Source organism: Fringilla coelebs, assembly GCF_963513975.1.
Source record: "Fringilla coelebs genome assembly, chromosome: 5".
NCBI lineage: Eukaryota > Metazoa > Chordata > Aves > Passeriformes > Fringillidae > Fringilla > Fringilla coelebs.
The window spans coordinates 59,878,081-59,896,588 of NC_140033.1; the positions used below are offsets into that span (position 1 = coordinate 59,878,081).

The 18,508-nt window shown below is 48.4% G+C and overlaps 1 protein-coding gene across 2 annotated transcripts in view; it reads left to right on the forward strand.

Moving 5' to 3' along the window:
- The first annotated feature begins 847 nt into the window (after window positions 1-847).
- The window catches only part of CREB3L2 (cAMP responsive element binding protein 3 like 2), a 74,781-nt gene continuing 57,120 nt past the window's right edge, over window positions 848-18,508 (forward strand). For both annotated transcript variants that reach the window (XM_084206709.1, XM_084206710.1), the window contains exon 1: window positions 848-1,018. In XM_084206709.1, coding sequence (XP_084062835.1) covers window positions 911-1,018 — 108 coding nt within the window. In that variant the 5' untranslated portion in view covers window positions 848-910. The remainder of the gene's footprint in view (window positions 1,019-18,508) is intronic.

The following is an 18,508-nucleotide window of genomic DNA, read 5'->3' on the forward strand; positions in this document are numbered from 1 at the left end:
GATGGAAGTGGCTGCCACAGAGGTGATGTCTCAGGGGAGCTCTAGGAAAGAGAACACGCCAGGAATTCCAGTTCTGTTCCTGCACAAGGCAGCCTGGAAATATCCCTTGGCGCTGAGCTGAGCCGGCAGCACCCGGCCGTGCCTGAGCTCAGACAAGCCCTGAGCAATGCCCAGCTTTGTGAACCCGAAATATTTGGCAACTTGTCACTTTTTAAGAACAATGGAATGTCAGTCTTGCCCCGGCCTGGCAGGAACACAAGTCTCAAAACACCATAATTTCCCCTTGCCTGGGCTTATTTTTGTCGCCGGTTGATGAGCGCTCTGGGACCGATCTGAGGCAGGCACCAGAGTCCTCGGCGCGGCCGCCCAGAGCTGTGAAGTTCTGCTTTTCAGAAGGCGCGTTCTGACCTGTCCTCACGGGCCGGGCAGGCCGTGCCCCGCGGTCCCGTCCCCTCTCTCCGGGCCCCGCCGTCCCGGGCCAGCAGCGGGTCCCTCCCTGAGGGCGGCTCGGCGCGGGGCGGGGCGGCGCGCGCCGGCCGCAGTCTTGTCGCTGCCCCATTGGCCGGTGCTCCCGCCGCTCCGCCGCGCTATTGGCCGCGCGCGCCACGCCCACGTTCGCGGTCGCGGCCGCTCGGGGCCCGCGCGCCCATTGGCCGGCGCCCGGTACCGCTCGCCCCCGATTGGCGGGCGGGGCGGCGGGGGCGTGGCGGGGGCGCGGCGCGCAGCTGGCGGGGGTGACCCGCCCGGCCACGCCCGCGCGCTGCCGCCGGCGGAGGGAACGCGCCGGGGCGGGGGCGAGCGCGCGGCTCCGCGGCCCGGGGCAGCGGCGGGGGCAGGGTCCGGCAGCGGGGCGGCGGGCGGACCGACAGACAGACCGACCGACGGGCCGGCGCGGGTGCCTGCGGCCGCCATGGAGGTGTGCGAGAGCGGCGGGGAGCAGCCGCCGCTGCTGCACTGGGACCGCAAGCTGAGCGAGCTGTGCGAGCCTGCAGACCCCGACACGCTGCTGAGCCGCACGGTGAGGAGCGGCGGGGGCGGGCGGCGGCTCCTGGCGGCGCCGGGAGGCCGGGGGAGGGATGGTTGGGACGCCGCCGTGGGCGGCCGCGTTTCGGGGGTCGTGGCGGGTTTCCTCGGGCTCCCCGTGGGTGCCCCGGCGGGCGCCACCGTCGGTACCGGGCGGGTCTGGCCAACAGGTGCTCCCCGGACCCCTCGCCGTGACTGCCGCCCCTCGGGGGCTGCACCCCGAGGGCCGAGCTGTCCTCGGGCAGGCCTTGGGGTCCCCTGTGCGCCGGGGTTGGGGTCTCAACTCCCTCTCCTCCGAGCCTGACTCCCGGTAACCGGGGTCCCCCAGCCCCCGCTCCGTCCGTCGCCGCTTCCCCCCGCCCGGCCGGGGCTTCCTCTGCGCCCTCGGCGTTGCCGCTTCTCCCGGGCGACCGCTCAGGAGTCGCCGGCCGTGTCTTCTTAAGGACTGTCCCGGCTCCGTCCCTCTCCCCAAGCGCAGGAAGGAAGTGACACAAGTTTCGATGTTTTTGTTGTTTGTTTTTTGGCTGGAATCCCCATATTCTGGCTTGCGTAAAACGCATAGTTAGGACAGTTCCGAGGAATCGTGTCTGTTGGTTCACTGTTACTCAGAAGGCTTCTCGCAAACACAGCGATTTAAAGCCTCTGTAAACCCCTGTCGGTGTAAATCCCGAGTGGAAGTGTGCCGGAGCACCTGGGGACAGCGGCATGGAAGTCTTCCCCAGCCCGCTGCTGGTGCGAGGTGCGGGGCGGCCACGCTCGGTGCGGCTGTCGAGCCCCGGAGGAAGGCGGTGGTGGCCAGCGGGATGTGGCAGTGCCCCAGGGATCGCGCCTGGCAGGAGCTGCCACGGGCTCCGCGTCCCTTCCTGGCACCCAAGAGGTGATGTGCGAATGCAGCCCCGAGCCAGGCGCCCGGCTCTCCATGGGGGCAGCGGTGATCCCGCAGCCGCTGCCTCTGTGCTGATCTTGGCGTCGGTCTTGGAAGGCAAACAAGGAAAACCTTATTTGTTGTGTGTGGTGTGTGGCAGTCTGACTGATCCGGGATCGTGTCCGTCACAAGCTCCAAGCCTCGTCCCAGCAGGAAGCGAGCCTGCTGCACGCCTGACGGTCTTTGAACAGTGTTTGGCTTGTCTTTGAAAATCTTGGGCTTTCTTGTGCAATGTGTATCTTCTGGTAGATCCGGGGAAAGGCAATCCTGTTATGGTGGCTTGGGCTTTTAAAAGAGCCAGCAGGAGCACTTAACAATGGAAAGCTCTTCCTTCAAACAGCTGTTTTCTTGTGGCTTTTTTTCTTTATCAACAAGAATGTTGTGAATGAAATGAGAGGCTCTTTGGAGAGTGTTCCCCTTCAAATTTTACAGTTGTGCTGGCATACTTCCTCATGCTCTGTTTGGATCCTTGTGATGAGAATGGAGTTGCCACTCTTAACTTTTGTTTTCTTACTCAGTGTTCTCGTGTCTTCTTTAATTAGTGCTTTGAAGGAGATCTTACACTTGGGCTAGGAATGGTGGCTGCAGTGACATGGATATGTCCTTTCTGCCCTATTTCAAGGAGCCTGAGAATTAAGTGTGTCTTGATAAAGAAAACACCCTGTGGTAGATGGAAAACATCCTGGTGGATGAAAATTGAATGCTTTTCCCTTTTCTGTTTTCAAGTTTTATTGGGGATTTTCAGCTTCAAATGCTATGAGGATGAGCCTTTTGTAAGGGGCAGTGTGTAGCTGGATCTGCAAAATTTTGGGCTGTGATGACCTTTGTTGGGAGTAACACTGACATTGATTTGTTTGTGTTTGCTGTCTTGCTGATTGGGTCTTTTTAGAAGTTTAGATTTCTTTAGAGACCCTCTTGAAACCAAATAAAAAGCATTAAATCAATTTCTCTTTTTGCTTGTTCTTGGAATTCTTCTGAAAGTAGTTTCAGAAAAAAGAAAAAGCTCAACTAAATGCTATAAAGTAGGTGTAGTGAGGTATTGCAATCTTTGAAGAGGAAAAGCACGTTTATGAAATTGACATTCTTTAGAGTGAAAAAACCCCACACTTTGCCTGTTGAGCTTTTTCTTTTGTGAATGTGCCCTGCCATGTGCAGGAGAATACCATGAAACACAAGGTCTCTATTTACCTCTGGCCAAAACTTCATAGAATCATTTGAAAAACCCAAAACAAACAAACAAACTCTCTGGATGAAACATCTGTTCTTCTCCTGGGCTGTGCTTTTCTTCTGGGAGGACTGGTTTGACCCCATTATTCTGCTGTTTGCAAACTTACTGCAGGGTTTTTCTGGAAAGATTGGGATGATGAGGAGACCCTTCCTGTGCCCCCTGTGCAGGAGTGCCCGTGCCCTGTGCTGGCTGTCACCCTCACAGCCAAGGAACACGGCTCCTACAGCATCTCCTGTCCTCACACACTGCTGAGGTACCCCTTAGCTGGATGTGCAGGTCTGCATCCAGGGAAACTGTGGGCTTGAGAAAAGCCTCTGGGACACTCAGGCAGCCCTGGGAGCACAAGCTGGACTGGCAGGGGGAGGAGGGAGAAGATGATGATGATTGAGGGGAGAGCTCACCAGCAGGAAGAAGGGTCGGTGTCATTCCACCCGTGTGTACAGACTGGTGAGGGTGAGAATTCCGTGCCGACTGCCTTTTGTGTATTTTGAGTTGAAATTTCACCTTTCTATGACCAAAAAGGCTGTTCCTGGCTCTTGTTGATTTGAGCTAGCAGACAAGTGTGAAAGTATGCATACACTTAAAAACTTGACCTCTATTTTAAACTGTTCCAGCCTGCCTTAATTACCAGGGCTGAAATCCAACCTCCTGGGGATTTACGTTTCTCTTTAACAGCTGATGATTTCACCAGTGCCTGGAGCTGTGTGAGGAGCCCTTCCCTCACCCCACTGGTGCTGTCAGTGATATCATCAGCTGTACCTGGAGAAAGTGGGGCCTCGAGGAGCTCAGCTCTGCTATTGGCAGGCAGCAATCCTGGAGGTTAAAGTCTCGTTAAAGTCCTCACAGTGCTCACCTGGATGCCAGATTGCTTTGTAGTAGTTATTTTTCCAGAGTGGTTTCCCATGGAAGCAAAGGCTGAAAGGTTTCCCAGAGGTGTGTTCATGGTATGTGTCACGTGTCTGCATTATATAATCTTCAGCTGTGCTGTAGCTTGTTGTGACTGTGTTGGTAGTACCATGTGCTGGCCCTGTGCAAGGCAGGGTTATTGTTATTATTAGTGTTATTATTGTTATTGTGTGTTTTTTTATGGTGGTTGAACAGAGGGGAAACACAACAGCTGCCACTGCCCAAGGGGAGCAGGAGTTTTGCCAGGTGGCAAAACCTCCAGCTTTTTGCTGCTGCTGTAACTTTTCGTAACACACAGGTGGGCCTGAAGTGGGAGAGCTCTGCTGGAGGCCCTGGAGTTCCACTGGAATTGATCTGTGGTTGGACATGGCCCAGCTGGGACCCCGTCTTCTGTGGCAAGTGCTACATCTGATGCAGGTGGATAAGTCTGACAAACACGCCAGCTACCTGTCCCATTGCTGGATGGGGGTTGAAAGGCAGGGGGTTCTAGGACATTTAAAACCTCCTTATGTAATACTGAGGAGGCAGTTTTATTTTCCTGGCTATTTTAACCCAGGGTGCTTCCAGATGGTAGCAAAATGCAAGCATGGATGTGATCGTGGCATGGCACACATAGAACTGCAGCTGTCCTACAGGTATGGGGGCACAACAGCTGGCTCAGATATTTATGACCAAATTCCTAGATGTCATGTCCTGGGGGTCTGGATGAGTGGTTAACTGGAAGGTAACTTCAAGTGCCAAGTAGCCCAAAAGCATTATTTGTTAAAGAGCCTGCCTATTGAACTTAGAACTCATGAAAGCATTGAAATTAGTGAAGTGTCACATTGCTGCTGCTGTTGGTCTCTGAGTGGTGTCTGACCCTGTGATCCTGTTTCCATGTCCCTGGTGATGCTGTGGGCAGCTCAGCCCTGGGTCAGGGGTGTAGTGTAGGCTGGAATGAGAGGAGGAGGCTTCCCAAGCTGCAGCTCCCAAGTTTCTGCCTCCCTGTGAAAGCAAAACCAAAGGTGAAGGTTAATGGTCAGGGTTGTGATTGTCATCTAAGATGAGCTGGGGAAACTCTGAGCTGGCCTTCTTTCCTCCCCATCACAAACCTCTGAGCCTCAGCGGAGCTCGCCTGGTGACTCATTTCCTCTGCCACAGAAAGGATGCTCGCTGCTACTTTGTGTTTCTAACGACTTCTGCAGGAAAGTGCTTCTGGATGAGCTGCCCGGGAGTGCCTCGAGCTTTGGGAGTAGGGCAGTTGTTACTTTAATGGATGACAGGGCTTGATTTTTGAAGTCTGTGTGTATTTAATTGAAAGCTATGATTGCTGCAGCAGCTATGGATGTGGAGCTGGCTGTATCTGATTGTGCGGTGGCTGCATGTAGCTCTCTGGTATCAGTGTAGTTGGATCCAATTTTTGTTTCATTTTGGTAGGGGGGAGAACTATTTCATTTATTTGCACGTGGGGTTGGGTCTGTTGGCCACAAACCATAAAGCTGAAATCCCTCATTCTTTCTTCCCCATACACCTGCAGCTGGCTTTACGTAAAATATTTGTACAGTCAGTACTTGTAAAGATTTTTCCAAAATTGCAGTGAGGAGGGGAAATGAGAAAGTGAGATTTTTAAATAGTTGTATACAGAGCTCATACAAAGCAGTAGTGTTAAATTTTGTCAGTGACTTTCCATATCAATAAAAAAGTTAACATCACAACTGATGAACAGCAAAATTAGTTGTACATGGTGCCTCGCACTGAAAACCATATTCTTCCTCATTTTCTTCCCAAATTAAAATAAGAAAACTATTCCAGTTTGCCAAGAGACATGTCACTTACTTGTAATGGGTCTAACTGATCTACAGTTCCTCTAAAAGCTGAGATAAACACAAGCAGGAGGCCTTGAAACTTTACCCTGCTGTTTTCTGACAGTTAAAATTAGAAAAATGGGGGTATTGAGTTGCTGGCTGTAACTGTATAGTGAAGTGCTTGATCTGCAGTGAAGACAGGAGCTGGAAAAAATGTCAGTCTGTCCTGGGACCAACTTTGAAGCGTGGTAGATAGGAATGAGCCAGCATAACGTACAAACCCACTATTTATTCTTTTTCCTAATGGACGTGACTGCTGCGCACTGTGCTCTGTAAATGTTTCCTTTGGAAAGCCAGTCCTTACACACGGAGCAGGTTGTGCACGATAGCAGGGCTAAAGGAATTTCACTTATGGTGTTACCAGACAGGGCTTTCCTGTGTCTGGAGTTGTTCAACTTATCTACAGGGCTGGTGGGAACTTGTGCTCTTTGCAGGTCTTTGTTTGCAATGTGAAGAGTCCCTTCTTAGCTAGAGCTAAGTGAGTTTCCCCTCTCATGGGATGGGGACTAGTTTATTGTTAAAGCACTCTCGCTTTTTTAGGATTATCTGTGTCTGTAGAGGAGGCCAGTGTGTGCTGTGCCTTGCTGGCTGCTCCTTCCTCCAAAGAGTTTGGAGCTCTGTGTCACTGTGGGCTCATTTTCTCTTGGTCCCTCAGCTCGCAAGGTCCCTCTGAGGTACTTGGTTGTTGCTTTGAAGACACTTTGAAAGTAGCCCCCTGTCTCTGACCAGGCAAGTTTTACTGCTGGCTTTGCAGATAGGTGCCGCTTTTTTGTATTCAAATGTTGGTTATCAGGCCTTGCTGTCCCTGCTGCTGTCTGTACACCTTCCTCCCTGCATTCCCAAAAGCTGTTTTCCAGTCACTTTGTAATACTTGGTTTAAACATCCATCATCTTTATATCCTCTGTCTTAGGCTGCTTCTCTCACTTTTGGAGAGAATCATTTTGTGGGTGAGATTAGCAATTACTGATAGGTGAAATTGCTGTCAGACACAGAATGTCTGACCTGGCTCAGTGGCATTTGTCACAGGCTGTCTTGGCTACCAACCCTGAGCCTACAAGGTCCCCCCTTTTAACTCCTCTGATTCCCTAGAGCATCTTGCCTTTTTCCAAGAGAAATAGGTTCCTGGTGGGTCCCTGAGGGGTGCTCTCACAGCAGAGCTCTTAGTCTGTGTTTTTAGGAGGGCACATTCTTTTGTGCTGTTGCTCCCTATTCATCTCTCTCTGAATCATGGAGATGCCTTCTGGCTGTGTTTTTTTTTGTGGGTGACAAGACCTGACAGTGCAGTTCTGCACCTGGATGTAACCACAGGCTGTTGTGGCAGCTGCCTGCAAGCTCATCCAGTTTAGCAATTACTTTCTTTGCCAGAAATTAGCTTTCAGGTTTATCAGTTCCCTGACACAGCTTGCCCTGTAGCAGCCCAGGTACTGATGCTGATGTGAAAGGGCAGGTAGGAATGTTTGGCTGGGGAAGGGGTAGTGGAACTGCATTTTGAACTAAAGGAATGCACAGTGGGAATAGTCAGAGTAGATTTATGAGTTCTGCTTAGATGCAAACCTGATGTGCATGTGTGTATTTGTTTGATACCAGCAGACTCTGATTTGGATGTCACTGGAAAGAACAGCGTTTGCTTGGAAGAGGTATTTGTTCAAGGGTCAGTAGGAAAAAGGCTTGTTTGAGAGGGATGTGGGTATGTAGCAGAAAAACAGACAGACCTGATTTTCAAGGAAGCACTGATGTTGGATTGGTCCATGGCCCCACCACCCCTCCATGATGCAAGTGCTGGTGAAAAGTGGAGGCTGCATTGGATGCTAAATTATTTTTCTTTCATAAAAGCAAAAAGAATGGCATGCAAAGAATAAGCTTGGCTTAGGGCCACAATTTTGCTGGCAAATATGTTGCCCTTTCACCTCTCTGAAGTGAGTAAGAGGCAGTAGAGAAGACAGGTGAAAAATGGTGGGGTTTACCAAGGCATAGCTGAGGTGCACATTCAGTCTGAGACGCTGAGCTTTTCAGAGCAGGGCCTTCCTCTTCATTCTCTGTCTTTGAGCTGTCAGACACAGATTGCAAGTGCAGAAAAGAAAGTCACTGGATAGAGTGGAGTGCTAAATGGGTGCAGGAAGGATACACATACTCTACCAGATAATGAGCATTCCCTCTCCTGAGGGTGAGCAGGGAAGTAGAGAAGGCAATGTGGGAAAATAAAGTGTGGTTAAATGGGATAGATCTTAATTGTGAGAGCTGTCCCCATTGGTGCCATCCATCCAAATGTAGAGCTGGATACTGCCAGTGACCTCTCTGTGCCTTCTCTGTGTCTTGGAAACTACTACTTTCTGTTTTTTTTGCCATCTGCTGCTAACTGGCTTTCAATCTTCTGTATGTGATCTGGCTCTGCTGTGGTGACAGGCAAAAATTTAATGGAAAAACGTGACATGCACTTCATCTCTCTCCTCTCTGCCAAAGAAAAACATTCCTCTGCAGCTGTGCTGGGGCTGGCTTTGTCCTTTCATGCAATCTGTCAGTCATATGGGGTGAGAAATAGAGACCAGGCTGCTCTAATAACCTCTGAGGGAGCTTTGGGTGTCTCAGGGAGCTTCAGGCCTCCTTCCTTGCCAGATTGGATGTGTCCTGAGCAGCGATGCAGGGCAGAAGTTGGTAGAGGCTCCTCTCCCGTAGTGTAGGGACACGGAGCAATATTCCTGATGGGCTTCAGTGGCTCACCTGGAGCTGTGCTCACTACACTCCTGCAGCTCTGCTGGGATGAGCCCAGGCTGTTTGGTGACCCTGCAGCACTCATCTCTGAGCTCTTGCTGCAGCTGAAGTTGCCTGCAGAGCTAAGGAGTGTGCTTTTTTGGGTGAGATGGGCTGATCTCCCGTAGACAGGAGGAAAGTCATTTGCCCTTGTTCTGCACTAAGGATGTTGAGTGCTGCCCCTGATTTTGGATGTGAGCAGAGTCCTCAGCTGTGGCAAAATTCTTTGAAGCTCATGGTGACTTGTGAAGCAAGAGAAGCATCTTTCAGTCGCTGTGCTTAGGAGTACTTGGTTTAATTTCTCTTCTCCAAAGTTTGGATGCTGTGATGTGAAGGTCTGTGGAAAAGAGTGGAAAAAGAGTCAGGCTCTTTACACCACAGCATGGCAGGAGGGTGACAGGAAATGGACATCAGCAGAAGTGAGAGAGGTTCAGACTGGTAAGGAAAAGGGCTTCACAGTGAGGATAACTGAGCACTGGAGAGAGAGCTGCCCAGGGAGACTGCACTACCTCCTTCCTTGGAAGTTTGTAAGACCTGACTGGCTAAAGCCCTGAGTAAGCTGGTCTTAGTGTTGTCCCTCTTTGGGCAGAAGGCTGGGCTAGAGATGGTCTGAGCCCCATTCCAGCTGGACCTGTGCTGTGGTTCCTTTTACAGCATCTGGACTCAGGGCACTGACCTGCTCAGATTGAGACAGGGCACTGCTGGGCAGCAGACTGGTTTGTTTCAAGGCAGTTTGTCTATGCTACCTCATACCCTTGTTATTTCCTTTTTGTGGATAACCCTGAAACTGTGGATGTGGGAAAAGACCTCCTCATGGATTAGCTCATGTGAGTAGCACAGAGAAGTTTTTGTAGACCTAAAACCTGAAAAATACCCAACCAAAAAACCCCCCAAACTCCAGTCCTTGAATACCAAGCAGATCTCTGTTCCTTCATCCCTGCAGCAAATTCTGTGCACAAGAAAATGCTTATTCCAAGGCTGCTTTTTTTCGCAGTCTTAGGAAAAAAATAGGTTCTTTTGTTGGTTTCTTTAATCCACCTGCAATGTTTTGATTGTGCAGGGGTTCTCTGAAGACATGTGTGTTCTCGTTTATGGAGCCTCTGGTACCCACAGGAGAGATTTGTGTAGGTGTAGAACCAAAACTCAGGAGCAGCAGAGAACTGATCTTCTGTCCTGGATTTTCTCACCACTGCTGGAGCAGTGATGGCAGGGTTGCCTTAGAAAGCCTGAGATATTACAGACACGGTGATGCCTTCAGGAGGGGCCAAGACTAAGAGCTTAGAGCTAAGGCTGCGGTATTTCCTGCAGCCAGACACCTGGCTTTCTGGGATCTGTCCTGGATGAAGACTGAAGGAAAATATGATGTCTGAACTCTCCACTTTCATAACTGCTAATATGAGGCAGCGGCTGACTTTGTGCAAAACATCTGTCTTTCTCATCATGGGTGTAACTGGCCTCGTCATCAGCGCTGATGGTATGTCTTGTTGGAGCTCCTTGGTGCTGCAGCTCCCTTCCCTCCTCCTCTGTGCCTCCCCCCTGCACTGCTGGGTGTGTGACTCAGGCCTGGGAGTGGTGTGGGCTTTCAGGCAGGCTGGTAAGATGTATTTTTTAGAAAAAGGGCATAAAGCAGAAGGCTCTTTTTTGAAAAAGAAAAGCAAACTGGCACTGCCTACAGATGGCTCTAATGCCTTGTGTGCTCCCCGGTGAAATGCCACAGGGACTGAGGGCTCTCTGGGGATGTCCTTTATAGCTGGCTGTGAGCCATCTGCCCTTCCTCTCCCTGGGAAGCATTTCCCCCTTGCCTCTCCACATGGAGAATGCCATCCACATGATTCAGTGCCTGCTTGCCTGGCTGACCCCTTCCCTCATGGCACTCCTGCAGGGGCAGAGCACGGGGCTCGCTGCGAGAGGGCAGGAGCTGGCAGCTGCAGGGGGGCTCCAGATGTGTGGGTGCAGCTGCAGGGGGGCTCCAGATGTGCATGGGTGCAGCTGCAGGGGGGCTCCAGATGTGCGTGGGTGCTGCTCCCTCGGGATCTGCAGCCGGCTCTCTCCGCTGGAAGGCACGGCTCAGGCACGACTGCCTGCAGGAGCAGGCATGGCAGGAATGAGTTTTGGCACTCACTGCTTTTAAGGCATGAGCTTTCTGGATGCAAAATTTGTCTCCTCCTCAAGCTTTAGTGCTTTTGCAGCTCTTTTTCAATTCAGCTCGTTCGCTTCTCGTGGCTTTCAGGGGATGCTGTCGCTTGCCAGAAGGACAAAAGAGAAGAAGTAGTATTTTGTACTTGCCCAGGGTGACTTGTGACTTCTCACTTGGCTCTACTAATTCAAAATTTTGGCTAAATTTCCATCAGAAAAGTGCTTTGGGGAGTCAGCTCTGTGACTTGGGAATGTTTCCCTATTGCCATTGCTTGTTTGTTGGGTTGTTAGAAATATGTTAGAAAAACCACAGGGAAAAGATGAACTTAATTTATGTTGCTGCTTTTCTTCGCAACTACAAACACTGCCAGATCTGCAAGATCAAAATGAACACAAAAAGTGTCACTGACTTTCCAAAATGTGCAGTTAAAAATCTTGATTACTTTTCTAAAAAGTTTAAAGGCATTTTGTGTCCAGAACATCTTTTTTTGGCTTTAATGAAAAAGAACCCCTTGCTTGGGACAGCTTGCTGGCAAGATTAGTTGGGGATGGGAAAAAACCCTACTTGGTTTTTAAGATGTGGCTTTAGAGCTCAAGAGTGCTCAAGGGTGGTGGCTGGGATGGAGCCACTGGAGCTATGAGGAAATTGTTTGAAATTCACAGGCATTTGAGGGGGAAAAGGGAGCTTGGAGTTGTAAGCAAGAAACAAGAGTCTGCAGAAACTTGCATTGCTGAAGAGGCTTCTGAAGCAGTTGAGTGCAGAAAGCTGTGAAGTCTGGGTGTAAAGGAGACTGGGTTGTGGCTGGGGATGACAAATTAGCGGTGCTGCTGCTATTGTGGGGATGAAAGTGTTGAAAAGTATGGTTTGGGGAGATTCTTAAAAACCTGGCTCTTGCAAGTGTTAGTGTGTCACAGTTTGGCTTAGGACTTTTCAGTTCTTGACACCTGGATATCTGAAAGAGGCTAATTTGGGAGAATTCCAAGAACAGCTGCAAAAGTAAGTGGTTGAAGTAGCAGGTTTGTGAGAAATTATTACAAACATTAAATATGTATTGCTTTAAAGGTGGACAGGTGTTTGGAGGAGTTTGAGGAAGTGGTGTGATCAGAACAGTTTATATTAAGCTAACATTACTATTCTTGAGGCATCTTTCTCAGTTTCATGTGATGTATGTAATGTCATTTTCAGTAATAGTACCAGAATAGAGCGTCTGAAAACTTTGATTTCAGCTGTGATTCTCATAACACACAGATAATGAATATTTCTGTACTTGCAGCAGGATCCCTTCAGAGCTTTGTGCTTAGATTAAAATTATCATAAAGGGAATTATGAATCTTCAGCTATCATTATGCTGTGCCTTTTTTAAACTGCTAATGTCCTCTGATAGTACCTTTTCTCTTTTTGTCTGATCTAATGCTTCCAGGCTACAGAAGGGTAAAAAAGAATTGGTGTGAAGTAAAGAGAAACTGATGATGACCAGCAAAGAATATCCAAGGGGAAAACAACAATGTTGGCAAGTGTAAGGGTAGAAAGGTGTCTACCTTTCTAAATAGTGTCATGTGAAAATTAGCCGTTGTCAGTAATCAGGTTACAAAATGCCTTGAAACCAATAAATCTAGATAACTGAAAATCCAGATAAGCTGGACTGTCCCAGAGGGGAAGTTTGGCTTGTTGACATTGATTTTTGTTGGGTCATGACATTATGAGGAAATATCTGAAAATATTCAATTAATAGAGTAAAGGGGAGGAAATTAAAACTATGCACTGGAGATCCTGGTACCAAAGACATGTAAAAATATTTGGAATCTTTTAGTATTCCACAGTTAGAGAGTGCAATAATACAGACAGGATTTAACCCTAGTAGGTAGAATTTAATGGAAAGCAGATATAGTCAGACAAACCTGGTTACATTCTTTGAGAAGCAAAAAAAATGATAGTAAATGGAGAAATTTTTCAAGCAATTGGCTATTTATTTTATTGTATTGGCTGAAGATTGTACCACAAAGTGTATGGAATTAAAGGACTGACTCAAAGTAGTTGTTGAAGGACAGTTGGCATCAGAGGATAGATTTATTGGGTTCTGCAAAAAGGTACCAGACAGGAGGCTTCTCAAGGTTTTCATCCATGGTCTGGAAGCAAAGTTATATGACTAGGAACAGAAAGATGTGTCTGCCCATGGGACAGGTGAATATATATTGGAAATCAAGACTTGGAATGCATAACAAAAGAAGTGCTAAAATATGCTTGAGTTTAGAAAAAGGCTCATTCCTCAATCTTTGAGGCACACCCATATTCTCTTCTGGCAGTTATATTTCAACAAATTATCAGATCCTATATAAGGGTACCTCATGGAAACAGTGGATTAGGACAGGGAAGATTAGGAAGGTTTCATAGTCCTTTCTAGCTTGAAATGCTATAAAACTTTATTGCTGGGTCTGTTGATTCTGGATACTTCAAGGCATAACATACATCACATGCATCACAGCATTTGGTCATTTTCTTGAACTGTTGATTTCAGTGATGTTTAAGTAAGTGCTTTAATTGCTCCAAGCTGGTTTTGAACTGCTTGTGTTTATCACGACACCTCTTGGCACATATAAAGGAGGAAAATATGCAAGGCAGATGGAGAAGGATAAGATTTCTGCTAGAAAAAAGATGTTAGTCCCAAAATACAGGGGTGCCTTTATGTATATTCCCTCTTGAAGCTGAGTACCCAAGGTGGCCTTGTATCCTCCAAGCCTCTGTCTGGGACAGAGTGGGTAAAACACACATGACTGGTGTGCCAAGGGTCTTCAACCCGACAAGGCAAGGGCAGAGGAGAAGCAGAAAGCAAGGCAGTTAGGGTGAGGTATGAGGAAGAAGGGAATGTGTGAGAAGATGGGATAAATATACAGATAAAAAAGCAAAGTTTGTAGCTTTCATTTTAAAGGTACAAGTAATAGAAGGTGGTGGTTGATATAGTACCAACTTTTACCCCAGTGTTTAACAGTGGAAGATTGTTCTTGTCTCTCTGCCTCTGTGCATCGACTTCACACCTGTACTTTTCTACACCATCAGCTGGAGGAAGCTTAAAATCCCTTGGCTGTGGCAGCCTTACCTCATTAGTGCCTGTCCAGAACTTCTGCAGCATTCTAACAAGCCTGGAGGTCTTCATGTGATCCAGGGTCAGTCTCCTCATAGTTTATAGGGAAATAGTCTTTAATTTTGGCATGCAAATTGAAACAGGAGGAGAAGGGGGCCTGGGGCATTTGGGAAGGGTGAGTAATTTTTCTCCCTTGGCATCTCTGTATTTAGGCAGCTGGCAGACAGAAGATACTGCCTTAAACTGCTTCCATGACATGGCATAACCTTTTGTAGTGGTAATGCTGTTTTGGTTTTTCTCTGGAATATGCTAGAAGCAAAAATATTTTATTCTAGTGTAGTATGGACAGCAGATGTGGTTTGAAAGTGTCCAGAAGCTGTATTGGAAGCACGGCAATGACCAGGAGAGTGCCCACCTTCTCTAAAGCAGTGCTGCTTCTCCTTGTGGCATGAGGTCCCAGTGTGCCTGTGGTGTGGTGGTGGTGTGTGAGGGAATGCTGCTGCACTCCTGGGGTGGCCCCTTCCTGATCTGCTCAGCATGAAGTGCCTCCTGGAAAATGTCTGGCAAGGAATGAAGCTCCTGAGCCTGACGATCCTGTCAGGCTGGTCAGGCTCCACCAGGAGAGGCTGCAGCTACGTGCTGCTGGGAGTCACCTCCAGAGCCTGTCTGGGGATGGAATAAATGAGCAAAGCAGATTGTTCAGCACCACTTAATTTGTGGGACAAGTTCTCCTCCTGTGACTGCCTTTGTCCTTCTGCTGTGCAAAGGTAACCTGGTGCAGTGGAGCCACGGGCCAGGACATGCCTGGCTTTTCAGAGTACTGCCAGAGGCCTTTGAGGGGTCTCTCTTGACTTACATAGCCTCTCTTGATTGAGCCCTCTTAAGGCACTTTCCAGCAGGTGCCCCAAAAATCTCAGTTCCCACTTCTGCTGAGATCTCCAACAAGAGGTGCGGTGTTTGAGGCAGGCAGGCTGCCTTCCATCAGTTCAGTCAAGCAACAGGGAAAAATGGGAGTCAGAATTCTGTGGAGATGATATGAAGTGAGTGAGCAAATGCCTGGGAAAACCTGGACCAAGTAGAGGTGTGAAGAAGTGGGGAGGCAGATGGGGTGAGGAACTGCGATGAGTGGTGTGCAGCCCAGGCTGTGACATCAGAGGTCTGCACTGTGTGCCAAAGAGAGATGGCTGCGCTGGGGCTGGGAAACAGCTCTTTGACCAGCTCAGTCAGTGGCAGATGCTGCACTGTGTGTGAGCTTTGAGGCAGTGCTGTGACAATCTGAAATGTGTCAGGGTGATGCTTTGCTTCCGAGCTCTTGCATTAAGCAGAGATATTTGGCACATCTTGGACTGGAGCTGTACTCACACAGGAGCTGATCTTCCCTCTGGGCTTTGGAGGGGAGGAGGTAGAAGCAGCCCTGAGGTTACACATGGCCTGGTGCTGTCTCATAGAGCAGAGAGGAGGTTGGGGTTTTTTGTCTCTAAACAGATTGTCAAGGATTTCTCTGAAGTACAAGGGCACAATTAATATAACCATCGCTTTAAGGTCCCTCACTGTGGTTATTTGCAGCACAGAGACACTTACACCCTCTTTTGTTAGCTTAGCCAGGGACCAAGCAAAGACCAGGTTCCTTCAGCCTCCTGCATTTTCCCCTGATTTGGTTTGAGGAGTGGTGCCTGTGGTTGCATTGCTCCTTTGGGCTTCTTCTTGGAATCTCCCTGCAAACCTGCCTGTTTCCAGTTAGTGACGCAGCGCTTCAGGGAGCTGAGCCAAGCCAAACAGGGATGTTCCCCACTCAGAGAGGGAGCAGGGAGCCTTAGGACCTTATGGTCAGTGTACTGCAGACGGTATATTCAAATGCTCAAGGTCACTGCTAACTTCTCAGAGTCTTCTTTTCAGCAAATAGTCTTTGTGACCTGGTTCCTTTGTGTCCTTGTGTTCCTTTGAAAACCAAACAGGAAAATAAGGTTGGGAGGAAGGAGAAGGTTTTTCCTTCCCTCTCTGGCAGGGAGGAAAAAAAAAAGGTTATAAAATGTCAATTTTTAAAATAGTTTTATGTGAGGAGCACCTCTGCCTCATTTAGGTCTTTTCACTATAGATTAGTGCAGTTTCTCACACTGGTGGGCAGGCTGATATGGAAGGGCACAAGTGTAACCACGATGGGCAGTAAAAAGGTTTTCCATTATTTTACTGGTAAAGGGTATAGCCAGAGGATCTGTTGAGGGGATCCAGGGAAGGGGCAGAGAGATGTAGAAGAGCTGAGAAATGTGTGCTTTTCAGCCAACTCCTGCCCTAGAAACCATACAGTGTAGGAGAGTGTCACTTCTGCTCCTTACCTTGCTGGTAGGTGCTGATGGTCTTGTGGGGCTCTCATTGTTAAATTTTTGTGTATCTAACTCAGACCTGCCAGCTCCTGCTGAATATATTTTTATAGGAGAACCTCTTCCCTTTCCAGATTAAGCTTCAGAGAGCTCTTCAGGGGGTTCAGCCTAAGGGACAGGGCACGGACTGAACCAACAGTCAGTTTGACAGAATTTGGGAGGAAAAATTAGCAAGAAGCTCTCTTAGCTTAAATCTTTAATAACAACTAGTTGGACCAGGAAGAGATTTAAGGAAACAGAAACTGTCTGTAATTTCACTTAAAACAAGACTTATCACTAGAGGAGGCTGGGTTCCTCTCATTCCATATTTCTAGTATATGCATGATGAACCTGTGACTTAGCAGCAGAATGTTTATCTGCAGGCTGTGCTTTATCTGTCCCTGGCAGACATGATGCAGTTGTGTGTATTGATGCCACTGTGAGAAGCTGGGCCTGCTGGTCAGAGGCACCTCTGGGGAGTCTGGCTTGCTTGCTTTGGTCAAAGGCTGACTGATAAAGTGTAGTGTAAGCTGGCTCAGCCACTTTGGTTTGGATTCTTTCTGGGCTTGGAGGGGTTTAAAGGAGGTTTAAAGACAGGGAAAAAAAAAGAAGACAAACTGTGCCCTTACCAGGAGGTGATGCAAACCTCAGAAGATCCAAATTTGACTCCCTCTTCACCAGGGGAAGGAGTGTACTCAGCCTTAGCAAGAAACTGTCATCTGTCCACTGGTGTGTTGTTTTTCTTGGAGGTGTGCAGTATTTTGGAGACAGTTTCTGTATTTTGGGAAAAGAGTGGGAGTGCACCATCCAAAGCAGAATATATCAGAATGTGACACTGGCACATTAACAAAATACTGTTTAATTAATGTAGCTTAAGTAACTTAAAAGAAATTTAAGTGGAAGGTGCATGTTTTGCTTAGTTAGGATTATGCATAAACACAAGGAAGGTAAAGATCTTGCTCATTAATGTGGTGGGATTTTGCTAGATGGAAACATATGTGAAGAAGAAAACAAGGAAGTGTGAAACATTTCGAAATCTACTCTTGTATGTGCAGTGCTTAAAATGTGCCTTGATAACTCTCTAAGAATGAACTAATTCCTGTTATGAGTTTGTGATAGTTACCTGCCAGCTCTGATCCCACAGTGATCTTGGGCAGCACGGGAAGTGCACTGCCCTGGAATCTGAGATGTGCGTGGCTCCTCCTGCTCCTTGCACTTGGCACAGGTGCTGCCTTGCACCCCAGACACAAATTTGGGATCTTGTGGGAGGGCTGGAGCACCAACAGCACTGCAGCAAGCGGCATCCCAGGCTGGTCAGGCTGTGTAACTAGGGAGGGAGGGGTTTGTACCTCTGAGTACATCTGTGGTGTGGGTGGGTACAGACTCAGCTGCCGGAGGGCGGCTGAGAGAATGTTTTACTGCTGCTGTCACAACTAAATATGGAAAACCAGGGAAAAAAACAACAAACCCACTGCAGTGGTCAGGCCAAAAGAGCCTCAGCTGAATTTTATTTTCCAATTGCTAAAGCATGGCTGGATTGTTTCTGTAGTAAGAAATAAAGTCAGGTACTTTGTGTCAGGTGGATGGCAGATGGCCCAGAGATGAGTGGATTGCTCAGTTTGGGGCTGATGTGTTGCCATCATGAAGTACGTGGCTACCTAGAGTAATCTTTTCTGGCGGGATTTGGGAACATTAGCTGCCAGAAGCAGATGTTTCCTTCAGTAGGAAGGGTTGAATAGTCCTGTGTGTGTGCTGTGACAAAAGTGTGCACAGGTTTTGGAGGAAGCAGCATTGCTAATGCCCTCCCAGAGCTTGCAGTGGCAGTCCTGTCAGTCCAGCCTGCAGGATTTTGTGATTTATGGTAACTCTGACACCTCCAGCCGTTTGGTGACTCAGAGCTGGGGAGAGCAGCCTGCGAAATCCACTCGGCACTTAAATTGTGCTGTTGCAACATTATAAGAGACACCATGTCCTGGTCAGGATGCACTGTAGCCCGAGGCATTTCAGGCTAATCCATGAGATCATAAGGACAGGGAACCACACAAACCACACATTCTTCTCTAGGAAAGAGCTGTTCGCCCTGGAGATAGTACAGCTACACAGGGCAAACTTGGACAAGATGTCCAGATCAATCTGCTTTTTTCCCTGTCCTATGACCATAGCATGACAATTTAGGGAAACTGGACTTCAAAGTGCATCTTCAAACAAAGAAATTTTGTGAAGCTTTTGATAGAGCTCAAATTGCTCATTCCATGAATTT